The sequence below is a fragment of the Phaethon aethereus genome (genome assembly GCF_964289735.1).
Source record: "Phaethon aethereus genome assembly, chromosome: 1".
NCBI classification, from domain to species: Eukaryota; Metazoa; Chordata; class Aves; order Phaethontiformes; family Phaethontidae; genus Phaethon; species Phaethon aethereus.
Window position 1 is genome coordinate 139,487,831 of NC_138575.1, and position 14,241 is coordinate 139,502,071.

The 14,241-nt window shown below is 40.8% G+C and overlaps 1 protein-coding gene across 2 annotated transcripts in view; it reads right to left on the bottom strand.

Moving 5' to 3' along the window:
- Positions 1-14,241, bottom strand: part of SHROOM2 (shroom family member 2) — a 124,774-nt gene that overhangs the window by 61,735 nt on the left and 48,798 nt on the right. For both annotated transcript variants that reach the window (XM_082004627.1, XM_082004626.1), the window contains exon 2: positions 11,957-12,108. In XM_082004627.1, coding sequence (XP_081860753.1) covers positions 11,957-12,108 — 152 coding nt within the window. The remainder of the gene's footprint in view (positions 1-11,956; positions 12,109-14,241) is intronic.

The following is a 14,241-nucleotide window of genomic DNA, read 5'->3' on the forward strand; positions in this document are numbered from 1 at the left end:
TTTATACAAGACTAGTTGAAAACCTACAAATATCCCTGAACGGACTGGGATTATTACTGTGCTTATTTTACACATAGGATTCAAAGATCAGAGAAGGTGGGTGACCAGACAAATGCCATGCACAAAGATTTTGCCCTATCGAAGAACAGAGACTTTTCAGACAAGTATTTTGAGGGCGAAGACTCCTCTCACTCAAGGCCTTATCTTAAGTGTAAACCTGCCTCTCTCCAGGAGAGTACAACTAAATAAATAAGCTGGGATCATTGCTTTAGTTGCTGTTGTATTACGATGTAGAAAGAAAAGGAGCCTACAGTCAACTTCACACACTTGGTATTAATGCAGATGTGCTTATAAAGCTATGACACGGGATTTGTAATCATGATGATATCCAGTCGATGTAGTACCAAACAACTTTTCATTAATAACTGCTCTCTTCTGTAGGTTTCTAGTTCAAAAGGAACCCTCTGCACACCACAATCGGAGCTTCCAGAAGCCTTTACCTCCTTACTGAAAAATAAAACACCAGCTAAGAGCTTTGTAATTTGAAAACAGAACGGGTCAAGAGTTACCCCCCCACCTTCTACCCTCCCACCCCTGGCATCAGAAAACAGTGATTCAGGGTGAAAAACCTCCACCGGGAGCACACATATCAGTTTCACTGAGAAAGATCTCCCAGATCCCTTTTTGTTCCTTTTCATAACCAAAGCTTTGGGGAGTAAACCTGCTCATCACCAAGAGCAGCACCAGAAGAAAAGCAGCATCTGTGTTCCAGCCCATCGCCGAAGGTGCCCGTCCCAGTCTCTCCTCCACCTGACTCCGGCTGCCACGCTGACTTCACTCCCCACCAAGCCTTTTGGCTGTCCTTCCTCAGGCATACGGCTTTCTGCCGAAAACACCAAGATGAAAACCAGTCAAAAACCTGAACGCTCAGTACACGTGCCCCCTTCGAGATCTCTGGGAAGCACATTTGGGATGCTTTGTCTTGACTGACCTTCCTGCATCACTAAAATATATATTACCACATTTAATTTAGGAATGCTTATCCAAAAGAGTCAGTGTGTGTTCTAAAGCAGAAATTTCTAAGTTACATACATATTTTTGAAATAGCTTTTAAGTTATTTAATGAAAATAATAGCCACAAGAGAGCGCTACCAGCAAAGGATTCAACCACAGGGAAAACTACAGACTTGAAGCTATTCAGACTAAAAAAATGAAAAAAAAAAAAAAAAAAGCATCTGTTGTGGTCAGGTGGTCTTATTTGCACATTTAAAAAAAGTCCTCAGACATTTAATTGCTATGACCTTCAGAATCTTCAGAAGTCGGGAGAGATTCTGGGTGTCTCCATTTTCGAACGCAGACTTCGAAACACATTCATTGTGCTTTCTCTTTGTTTTCAAAGGGAGATTACTCAGCAGTTTTGGATATTAGGCACCTTTAAAATGACTCACTCCAACTGAGACACCTGCAATTAACAGGTTGTTTTCTGATATCACCATATTTTTTTTTAACATTTGTAACTCACTAAAACTCAATGCAATGAGCTAAAACATAAAAACTCTTTGTGGCTTTACTGTTTCTTTTTGTTTTCTATGCACCCAGTATCTGAATACCTTGTACTCTCTTCTTACTTATCTTTCCAAGAACAGTGCTGACAAATTCTAACAACAACAACAAAGTCAGCCTATTTTTCTGGAAGCAGCAAATGGAACTGCAGCATTTTTTTCCATGCAAAACAGGAGGAGTTCCTGTTTTTGCATTTTCAGCTTCCAGTATCTTATCGTAAAAGGAAGTGACTCCCAGAAAGTATCCCTAAAAAAGAACTGACCTAGAATTTGAAAACAAAAAAATAAAAATATAACCACATGCTTAAACTACAGACTTCTGGAGGGAGAGAGGGGCTCTAAAGATAAAAAAGCAGTAATAACAGCAACCTATTAATATTCAGATGTCTTAGAATGGCAAATTGAACCAGTATTTTGACAGACAAGATACTGACAGAGTTACACGATACAGGTATCTGTCCAAATCCCTAAAATTTTAGCAAAGCAGCATATCCTATCTTAAATACCTATTCTCACCTGCCAAAATTCACACAAAAGATCTACACAACTGCCTTTTGTCTTGCTCTCAGCCATAGCAAGACCTGTAAAGTCCATAGTATTACTCTTGCTTTCTTCTCCCATGCGTCAGGTAACCGGTTGGTCTGACCTCCCACTTGCCAGTCACCTGGTGTCTGAGAATGGAGCAACACCGCACTACAGTCAACAACTGCCTCTTTTAAAAGAAGCCATGCTAGAAGGAGTATTACCTTGTCACAGCACAACAGAGCAGCTCCTTTCCTATCCCATAACCTAGTAAGTGGCATTTTACAGTAAAAAAATAGAGACCTCTGCAAAATGCTCTGCTTCAGCCTATGAAAACAAACAAATGCAAATCAATTATCAAGTTTCAGTGCTCTTAGAGTTCAGTCATTAACTTGAGCAAATCGGGATTTCATCAGCACCACAGTTTGCTCCGGTTTTCCTTGTACCTCAGCCCAACTGTACAGGCTTAAGCAGGATGGAACAGCAATTTCATTTATAAATAAGATATGCACTGTCGACACCAAGGTATTAAGTTGCATGAGGTATGACATCATCAATCTTCCTGTCTGCTAAACCCACAATAGACTACCACGATAAAGCTTCCATATTCTGGAACTGTTTTTCCTCCTCTGCCTTGGGGAACTAGACAGGCACATCTGGATGTCTGAGATAAAAGTGTTGATCTTGGGATTTATGGTATATTATATAAGCTACATAAATACTTTTTCCTTATCCTTATTTTATGCATATTCCACTACCTTTTGATGGCTAAATAGTATTAAACTCCTGATGTCATTCTCTTAGCTCAGTTTTTGACATGATTTATCGTAATTCCTCTAAAGGATAATGAAACATTTTTTTCATGAGTATTTATCATCTCTAAGCTTCTAAAATGCTTCACACATTGAAAAACCAGGTATAAACACCGGTTCCAGCAGGGTCTACTTTGAAATATTTTGGAAAGTATAATACTATGTAAGGTGCTAAAGAAATTAACCTTTAACATAAATACAAAAAAGGCTTCATTCATCAGTAACACTGATGAGAGGAGGCTAACAGCTAACAGCAGCAGGAAGAGTCAAAATAATTGAGGATTTCAGGTTGTCTCACCACGGCTGAGGCGAAGGATCGGGAGCAAGGAACAGGAAGCAGAGCAGCCTTCGGACACGCTCCCCACCACCACCTTTGCCCAGGACGGGGTCAGCAGGCACAGCAGCACACAGCTGCCTACACCAGCCCAACACGCTGCCTTCAGCAAGAAGGAACTTGCTGTGTCCTTGGAGCACGCGGCCATGGAAACTCTTGTGTTGCTTGTGGCCAGAAACAATGGGTGTGTTTTGCCTTCCAGCCGCTTTGCTGCAATGAGCTTACTGTTTGATAGCTGTCCCAAACGAATTGAGTTTCCTCAGAAACCACATTCCAAATACCAACTGGTGTTTCTACACAGGTGTGGTGCATTCCCACACCAATTTCAGCTGTGATATACCTAACCATGTCCAACATGACCCAAAAATGGGAGTGAGGGAAGAGAGTTCCTCCAGTCCCAGGGCATTTCAGGAGACAGCCCAGCCTTAGTTCATCCCATTCCTGGTTAAAACACTATAGCCACATGATGCAAATTGCTGAGCCTCCACAAAGAACAACGCCACGAGCTGAGATGCTTCAAGTTTTATTTGGGAAAGGTATTTTGCTCTGACATGTCCTATGCCAGATCAGATTTTGAAGACGTTACCATCCCCCCGAGCGCTTTTTTCCTCCATCAGATGCCACCCCTGGTTTGGCAGCCCACCTGCTGGCAAGACTGCTCCATGAGCCAAACCAAGGAACTGACTCTGATTTCAGTTGCAACCCAGCAGAAATTTCCCCAAGTCCCGGCTTTTGTCACTCTGTCCTTCCCCTGCACTCAGCATGAAGCTAGACTAAAAGCTAAGGGCAGTGTAACTCAGCAGTGTGGTAAGCTGGGTCTCTGTGCCAGACTTTGTTTTGCCAGGTGATCCAGTATTATGCAGATTCAGCAGCAATGACCATAAAATAATGGATTTCTTGTGTAAGAGATAAGATGCAAATTTGTTCAGTTACTCAGTAACTAAAGCTCCAACACTCTTGCATTCCTGCCCTTCTTTTAAGTGGTCATAATTTCTTTTCAATTTGGAAGGTGTTACATGCAGTTACGTGATCAAGTAGAGCATAAAATCTCGACACTCAACATGGTAGGCTACTTGACACCGAAACATTTAAGAAGCATCCAAATTCTCAATCTTGTCAGTCATTTAACCTTCAGGAGATAAAATATGTAACCTAAAAGTACCACAAGCAGAACTACAACACACTGAAACAGGAGTATTAATACTACTCTCATGAAGTTGTAAATGCGTATGTCAAAGTTCTTGACTAGTGTTTAAAAAAAAACCCCAATGCTCTTAAGCGCTCTTAAGCAACCCCAAGCAATTTAATATTTCAAAATGCATACAATATACACAGAAGCATTCCTTCCAAATGCAAAGAAGATTCCTGACATAAAAACATTATTTGTTATTTAATGGATGGGGTTACAATACTGTTTCGGTCAGGAGTCTGCAGAGATGTACAGTATTGTCAAACAAACACAGAAAAACCCTCCGTGTGTGCATGTGAGAGTACTATGTGAAATGAGTAAGTCTGCAGACCCCCACATTTTAGAAGGCTCACCTGTTTCCCCCTCTTACCCAAGGGGCTACATATTACAGCTCTACCACCTAATACTGAAATTCACCAGTGGAAAGCAGTTTTAAGAATAAATCCGATGTACCGCTTTGGTAACAAGTTCTGGTTAAACCCTGTAAGCACTTGTATACTTTTTCATCTTAAGTCACGTGAGTACTCTCACTAAGCTGGATGAAACTACTCATGCTCAAAATTAACCATTTTGACAAGTGCTTGCAGGACTAAAGAAAATAAAACCCTAAAAACCAGTCATGACTCACAGGTTGTTACCATCTGATGCATATTCTATTCCACCAAAAAAGCAATGTTGCCCAGTTTTGTTAATTACTTCTCAAAACTGAATATCATTGCCACAAGTAACCTTTTGAATGAGCATATTCAAATTACAGAGAATTCCTTTTACCCACAAAGAAATGTCTATGCCTTTCTTAGTACTCCAAATATCACCCTAACAGAGTTGACTTGGTAAAACAGTGGCATCTATTGTGTTTTTGGCTTTCTGTTATTCAAGTGCTACAGGCTGAATTTTTTAGATTTTTAAAGAAATAAACTATGAAAGTCGCCACAACACAAAAACATGTCAGTCACAGCATTCGTATCGAGAGAGTCCTGACAGTTGTACAAGACAAACATCCAAAACCACAAAGACAACCATTTGCTCTTTGAAACCAGGGACAACTGGACAAACTGAAGCTTGTGTTCACCTCAAGCACCCGTTCGTGTGTCACTAACGGCATGAATCAAATCACGTTAACGCAACTAAGAAACAGGTGAGGTGGGCAGAAAACTACGAAATAAAAGTGCTTTTTAGATGTACACCCCACCAAAAAGACAACTGGCATGGGAAACATCCAAACACCTGGGTGGTATGGCTAGGGTCACGGCGAAGGAACACAGATTCACACCGTTTTCCTGTTGGTTAAGTGACTGCACCGGCAGTTCGGCAGCCAGGGGAAATGGCCCTCATCAAGGCTCTTCCAAGGTACAATTTGTCGAAAATAAGATGAACGCGTGCACTTCTACTTTGGTCGTGTCCATTCCTTCTGTCAGTAGCGCAGGGTCACACAACGGGAGGAGCAGCACAGTGGCGGCCCGGCCAGCCCCGGGTTTGCCGGTGGAGGAAGCGGGGGGCATGCCTGGGTGGGAAGGGAGCTCCACACCAGCCAGCCTCCCCTGTGGACCCCCACCGAGCATGCAGATACCGAATGGCTTATTTGCTCCATTCGGCACTCCTTCACGAGGAGATCCTGCTGTGATTGCTAGGTGCTCCTTAAAATACAGGACATGCACCCCAAGGGCTCCGGAACCAAGCCTGCGGGTGCTGTGCAATTCGCATGACGCGTTAGGTTTGTGCTTATCTGGTCCCATGGCAGCTCACGGGCAGCACCAAAGGAGACACAAGAGGCCCTGCCCTGGTGATGCCCGTCCCACATCCCAACACACACGGCTTGCTCTCCTCTTTCCCTCACAAGACCCGGCTAGAAGCAGGGACTGGTAGACAGGATCGTATCTGGCACGCCTTTAAAACTAGCCATCCTGCTTTCTGCAGACGAGTGGGCCTACAGCAACGCCCTGACCCATTTCTCAGTGAATTTGTGAAACAGGAATTTAACAGCCCAGCCCTTCCACCAACTGCAGCCACACAGAAATGTTTAAGCCTTGAACCTTAAAGCTGTGCACGTCTGTTACAAACACCCACAAGCAAAGTGCGTATACCAAAGATCTGCACGGGCACATGCTGTTCCACACCCACGTCAATTCCAAGAAACATGGGTAGTGAGGGGCTATCGCACCTGCCTACTTCTTACGGCAATGGTACACGCATGCAGATACAGTCCTGGAAAGCCCTACTGCAGTTTCCTACCTATTTCCAAAGTCTGGCTGAAAATACAGGCATTAAAACCAAAAATCTGTTCTTGGTCGGTCAAGGCCAAGGTCAGTCTTCAGAAAGGAAGAATTATGACTACTGGGCAACAAGAGAGAAATTGCTGCTATTTGTTCTGCTGTAACAAACCATAGTTCCAGAAGCAACGGAATCAAATTTAATGGCGAAAGCAATTTTACTCCTACTCAACAGTGTTTCTCCACAAATGCATTTGGTTTATTGAGCAATACTTAACCATAACCATGGACTAAATATGTCTACTACTTGCTTAAAATCTGCAAAACTGTAGTTTTCTACTTGTTTCCTATACTAACTATTTTGATATCAACAAAACCAGAACTATCAAGTGGCCAAACACAGGTAAGGCAGAATTCAGAGTCCTCCATCAGTATCTTGTAATTGTACAGAAAACACAAATCCCTCATCTTCCCAAGTCATCTCACAAATTGATATTGCCAAGGTTGACAGTACTCCTGCAGCCAGAAGCAGCTATGAAGTGCACAGCTAGCTGCTCCACAAGTCCTAAGCGGGTAAGACTAGATCCCATTGGTAAGTTACACAAAACTCACTACAGAAAGCTCCCTGGTGGCATTGAGCAGATTTCCACTCAGAATATGACAAAACTTCAGTGACTTCCGATCTGAACACTGTAAATGACTGTCAGATTTTTATTGCTGGATTTCTGCTCAGGTCTCAGAGACCGTACTGTACAATCTTGGGGCCCTTGGGACATTCATTAAAAACTCTCCTTCTGCTGTGCTTCAATTAAATGGCTGGCTGTCTTCATGAAGTGCCATGCAAATAAAGATTACCCTAGCTTTCTACGTCTAGGTGTTTATAGTTCACATATCATGACATTCACTTCCTTTATTAGGGTTTTGCACAGTAAATTTCAGCATTCAGACTACACTTCGGATGGCAAGTGTGTTTGCTCTCGCTCTCTTTCCCTCTCCCGTAACAAGGGACTCCTCAGCATTGCAAAAGCAGCTTGCACTTTCGCCACATAAAAGCACCAAAACAAAACGCTAGATAAAGGAAAAGAAAACATGTCCGCTCACATGTGCACACAACACGGCCAGAACTACTCCAGAACCTTAAGGCTGCTTCTAAGGCATTGGCAGTGCCTGCAGAGCTGGTCAAGTTAAACTAAATATCCAGCTTCCCATCACTTCCCATCCCACCCTGCTGGTCTTTGCCAGCAGACCCTGAGGAAAGCAAGTCCATGGCTACTCTCTTCCTTGCCCACCTGTTCCCACTGTCACTAACAGACAATTCAAGCAGCCAACAGGACAACCCCACATTAGGGTGGCTCCCAAAGGCCATATAATCCCACTCTCCCTTTAAAGTTAATAATCCACAAATGGAAATGTCACCTATGTGTCAATTTTTAACAGTTTAATGTGTTTCACAAATTCGTAGTGAAAAATTATTCCAAACTTTCATGGATTTGTGGTATATGCTTATGACTAGCATGTGCAAAGGAATTGAGATTATATTTAATAACTAGAAAGTAATTTAAGTTAGAATTGTATGCAGAACAGTTAAATTACACAGAATATGGTAAGCACCTCAGTATCAACACTCAGAACAATTTTACCTGTGTATATAGACATGCACACATCTTTTCCAAAACAACAGAAATTCACATACAATTCTTGTAAGGTCCCAAGCACACTTTCCTTTCCATTTCCTAAGAAAGGAATCTACTCAAGAAATGATGCAGTACTACACTGAAGAACTAGCATGTAATTAAGATGTGTTGTTTTGATAAATCCACTTGAGAAAACAACGTAAAGCCTCCTGAGTCCTCTTTAATCCAAGACCAAAGTACACTGCGTTTGCTCAACCATCAATATATGTAAGCTACTTAAATATCCTATTTGTTGTTGAGCCAGTTGCACAGTCCTGATTTGGTTTAGACCACAACTATGCAATGTTTCCAAAAAATACAGCAAAGCATGTATCCTGATAGCCAGCACATTTATGCTGAGTATTTGGTACTGCAGGCACTTTTATTTAGAGACCAATGTTATTTTCCCTGTGTGAGTCAAGCATCAGATTCTTTAAAAATGGTGGGTAAAAATAATGTTGTGGAAGCCAGCTACCACTGCTGAACACCACCAGCCCCTTGAGAAACTTTTGCCACAGTTACAAGTCAATTATCGTGAACACGTTACTCGCTATGGCAAAACTTTTAATCTTGGTCTTGGCTGTAGACTTCTAAACTGAAGATAGCATGTCCTACTGCTTCCCAAGTGCAGGAATAGTTAGATCAATATAAGATCAGGATGTGGCATTACTGCATGAAGGAATTGACCCGTATGGACAAATTTCACATGGACATGCTTCACAGCAGTGACAAAAAAACCCTGATTTTTCTGGATTGATTCTACTGACATTAATAGGAAGGAAGTTCTCTACTTTCCAGAAGAATTTTGTTAAAAAACTTTCTGTATCAAGACAGTTTTAAAATAAGTTTGCTTTTCACTTCTGGATCAGTCTAGAAATAGATACCACAACCAACCCTAGGGCAAAATATTTTCAACAGAAAATCTAGACCTTGGCTTCCCAAGCTTACCCTCACAGATAGCAAGGACAAACACAAATAAAACAAAGACTCTTATAACCTTCAGGACTGGGTTGTCGAACTTCAAACCATTTGTTTATTTTGTGCTTCACATTATTGCACTGACACGCACAGGAAATAAAATGTTAAATCAAGGCTATAGAGAAGCATCACAGTGCTAGACAAAGGACACAGAGCAAGCAGACAAAAAGATGCTAAGATGACTTGCAGATCAATACTTCATCTTGTATGTAACTCAATGAAAGGGAATTGTGGGACTATCTGCAGTCCCCCCAGAGAACAGTAAGGGTGGATCTAAAGAAGACTGAAATAGTCTAAAAATGCTAAGGCAGCCATTTCAAGATTGCTGTAATTAATTAAAGTACAGACTGCCTCTGAAAGTGGTGGTCCTATCCAGCTGAAAACCTGCTTCCCCAAGTAATTTTGCAGTCAGATCAGTTCCCTGATCCAATTCAATCCAGACCTGCAGGAGTGCTCATACAAAGACTAAACAACTGGTTTGCTTAAAGACAGGACTGTTTAAAGCACTCATAAAAATTCAGCCTAAGATTTAGGGCAAACAGAACAAAACAATACTGTTGTTCAAACCATAACTTCTGGAAGAAAGCATGCAACAAGGCTTTTATAAAAACCTGCATCATTTGAACTTCCAACAGGAAAACAAAAGCTATTTCAGTACACAGACAGCAGTGCATGGCACAAGCTGGCCAAGGATAAAATGAGACTGGGTGTTAAAAGGTTTCTGACCGTCAAAGGACTGATGTCCTAAGGCAACTTTCCAAGTGAAAGAGCAAAGTTGAAAAAACACCGACAAAAACCCCAGCTAATTTCATTTAGTAAGTTTTATGAAATTTTATCTAATATTATGCAGGCTTGTCAAGGACCCAAAAGTCTCTTGCCTCTTTTGGGAGCTATGTAAATCTTCATGAATTTAAGACAAAAATGTTTTCCCTAACAACAGCCCCTATTTCAGCCTCTTGGCTAGAACAGTGAGATTGCCATTGCACATGTGCTAGCGAAGGAAAAAGAAGAGGGATGAGAAAGGACTGATGAAAATCCATCAGCTCTGCATCAAACTGCATACGGGCACGCATAGCAGTGGGGCTCTGCTCCCTGCAGAGAATGGCTACAAATCCCCAGCAGCAAACCAGTGCTTGATTAGCTGTATGAAAGTTCTCCAACATCACATGCATCCAGTGAAGTACTTGTGAATGACAAGAATGGCACAGCTTTGTCACTTATGAGGGTATTTCAGCATCAAACTTTCTGCCACTTCCAAAGATAGATCAGAATTCACAGATTCTGAGCAAGCTACTGTCATAAAACTGAAAAGCACCAAGAAAGAGGGAATCTTTCCACTTGATCTGAAGCTTTTTGTAGTAATTAAGACTTGCTGTCTTGGCAGATTCTTCAATGTCTATAAAACTTTTCAATCCTGAAGTTCTCCCTTTCTGTGACAGAAACAGCTGATGTAACCTCTGCCAGCAAAAGTGCTTTTACTGGAATAGCCAGTGCAAGTTGAAAGTTCTGAACATCAACATGATTTATAACAGTTGTGAATGCATTTTATTTTGCATTTATTAGCTTTAGTGCTACAAAAACTTTCGGAGATCTTCCCGAAGTAGCTATTGGTGAGGATATGAACTATCACCTGTGAAAAGATTCGGGTTCCCATAATTCGTTATGGTAACGTCAAAAACACCTTAAACCAAAGGTGAAAAGCATGCCTTTATACCTCTCTCACCTATCAGTGCTATTTCACAAAAGATAGCCCTCAGTTAAGACAGCCTCAAACAGTGGTTATATTTACAGACTGTATCGTCATACCTGTCAAACCCCAATTCTCTGCATTTTCAATGTTGCAACAAAATTCTTTTTTGATTCTAACAAAGACACTCACAACTCTCTTATGAAACACTGGTTGGTATAATTTGATAAAAGTAATTAATTAGAAAATTCTGGTTCATCAGAGCAGGAAATTAATGAGAAAGATTTTGTCTTTCAAATTTCCTGGTTTGAATTTTTTTCAGAAGTTATAAGATTTAACTTACTTACATACCTTTTCACTTGTCAAAATTATTTGATGAAACTTACTTTTAATTCAAGTTAGTAAAAAAACCGTGAACTTAAAAGTCATAAGTCAAAATGACAAACAAAAAGTTTCCATACCATGGTTTGTTTTGATAAACTGTTTCAGTTTTTCACTTTCACTAATAACTAACCGAAAGTACTTTTTACCTATACCATGCAAGAAATGCTTGAGACCTCAAATATTCTCACGAAGTGGGAGAACACTTTTCCAAAAGCTTCCCACGTACCCACTCCTCAGAGCCCAACTGCCTGCACAGCAAACGCACTAAAAAGCGTTCCCTGTGTCCGCACACCAAAGGCAGGATGGACAGCCTGCTTCGGGCCCTGCACTTCAGGAGGACAGAAAGGAACAGTGTCTCGAATCACCACAACACAACAGTCTTCACAGAACATATTGCCTCAGGTTTTGCTCTGATCAGTAGGTTCCTCTCCTTACATCTTCATCCATAAAGAGTCTGTGTTCAAAAAGGAGGTAACACCACATAATATGCACACTAACAACACTGAATGAACGTCATTATCTTGCCAAGTCTTGGCAAATTTAGCTGCCCAGTAGCTTATAGCCTAGAACACATTTGGTTTTCCAGCTGAACAACACAAGCTTACCTTTTTACTACAAGCTTCAGCGTCTTGTGTGAACCTTTCACCAGACAGATTGCTTCTTGTCGGAAACCGGAGAGGCCCACATCATTGATGCCAACAATTTCATCCCCAGCCAGTAACTTGTCCACAGCTGCAGCTTTGCTCCCATCTTCGATCTGAAGAAAAAGCATATCAAATGGTAGAATTAGTCAGGTTGCACAGTGATACCTTTAAAATAAGTTAATGAGCTTTCAATATTGGCCCCATACAATACAGTAATTAAGTGGTTAAAATGATTTTGAAAAATACATTTTAAAATGCTATAAAGAGAGTAATGATATGGAGGCAATCGGAACAGGAAAGAAATGGAAGGGGGGAAACCTGAGAAAACCAGAAAGCTGGATGGAAATTTGGGAGTCAAAAAGCAGCTGTGATCTTGAGCTCCATTCAATACAGGACTATTATTTGCAAGTATTTCAATCATACTTGCAAATAGAGCTTTGGGCAGGCATCTTAAAATCTGGTTCTCTAGAGAAGGTAACCAATAATATTAACCATATAGTCAATAACATTAACCACAGTCAAGTCCAAAAATATGGCATGCTATGAAACCCCAAAATATGGCATAACAAGCTAGTCTGTAAAATAGTGATTTTCATCAGGCACGTAACATTTAGGAAATACCTGAGAATTTACAATCCATACAGCTAACTAACAGCTCTGGCTAGAAGAAGAGATAGTGGTCTGAGATCCAAGGAAGAAAAACAGCATGTCACACTGCCAAAGAACACAGCAATACTAAGGGAAATTCACTGGAAGATTATTTTGCTGCCACAGGCATCTCTTGCATGCACTGAATTTTTACACAACTATTCATAACATGTGGCGAAACATGCACAAGATAAATTAAAGAGTCTGTTTTTGGCAATTCACACCCCAATGAAGGAAACAAACACATTACGAGTTATCCATTTTTAAAATTTAAAACAAATCCCAAAAGCTCGATCAGCCAGACTAGCAAGTACCAACAATTTGAACAGATTTTAAATATAGCTGTAGGTGTTGAACACTTTGCAATTCAGGCCCTCAGCTTTCTCAGCTTCTTCCCATCTCCTTTGCTGTCGACGCAGCCTCCAGCTTCTCAGTTGCTTGAGCTCATGATCTATGCATTTAATTTCATTCCTCCCTCACTTGCTCACAATCCATATCCCACCTCCTCTTGTAGATTTGACACTTTGTCTTCAAAGCAAAGACTTTCATTTATGTCTTCATTATATTGTGCCTTGACTACAGTATCTCCAAGTCCCACATTATTAAATGCCAGTGAACCTACAACGAAGAAATCCTTGTAATTGCCCCAACTGCAGAAAGTTTCATAAAGAACTGCCATCTTCTGAGGCACCAAAGTCAATCAACAACAAGATAAATCCAGAGGAAATTTAACTTCATGAATTCTGAAGCTCACAGTGCAGGTTTAGGGACACTCAAGCAACCAAAGTATAAATTAAATAACCTAATAAAATACAGCAATATCTCTTGATGAAAGTACATTAGGATGATCTCATACACCCCAGCAATCTCACTGCATGCACATAAAAGCTCTCATTATGTAAGTTTAGGATAAATGTTCTTAAAAATCTTCAGACCTGTAAATCTAAGCCAAAAAGAATGCCATATAAAATGCTTATTCTTATACACCATTCTAAAATGCTCATTGTTAATACCTAAACAATCTAATTTCCAGAACTTATCTTAATAAAAGCACAGATAATTAAAGACAGAGCAAGTTTCTACATGCCAATCCATTTAGTTCTCCAGCTACAACCTGCCTCTGACCTGCTTGTGTATCCTCTGAACATCAAGAATTTAACAGAATACTGAATTATCGTTACAAATTTTCAGTAAAGTTGAAAGCAAGGGAGCAGAAGTGGAAATCGCTTATATGCAAGGAGGGATTTTAGTTCAGGGATGTCAAGGTCAGAGCAGGGACACTGATGTCAGGCAGAGCTGAACCAGAGGAGAGGCAGGTGGGGACTCATGAATCTCAAGCCTCCTAATAGGCAATCGCAAGTCCTTCAAGCGTTCAGATGCATTTCTGGGTTACTACTAAATAAACTGTGTTTGGAGGTCTGAAGCCTAGTAGGTCAGAAAAGCGGTGTGAAAAACATTAATGAAAGTCAGAGTTGAATCACTAGAATTATAGGGAGAAGGTCAAACAGAGGTAAAAAAAAAATTAAAAAGAGAGGGAAAATATCTTGTAGGAGGACACATTTTAAACTCCAAAATATAGATGCCAACCAGTTGCAGCC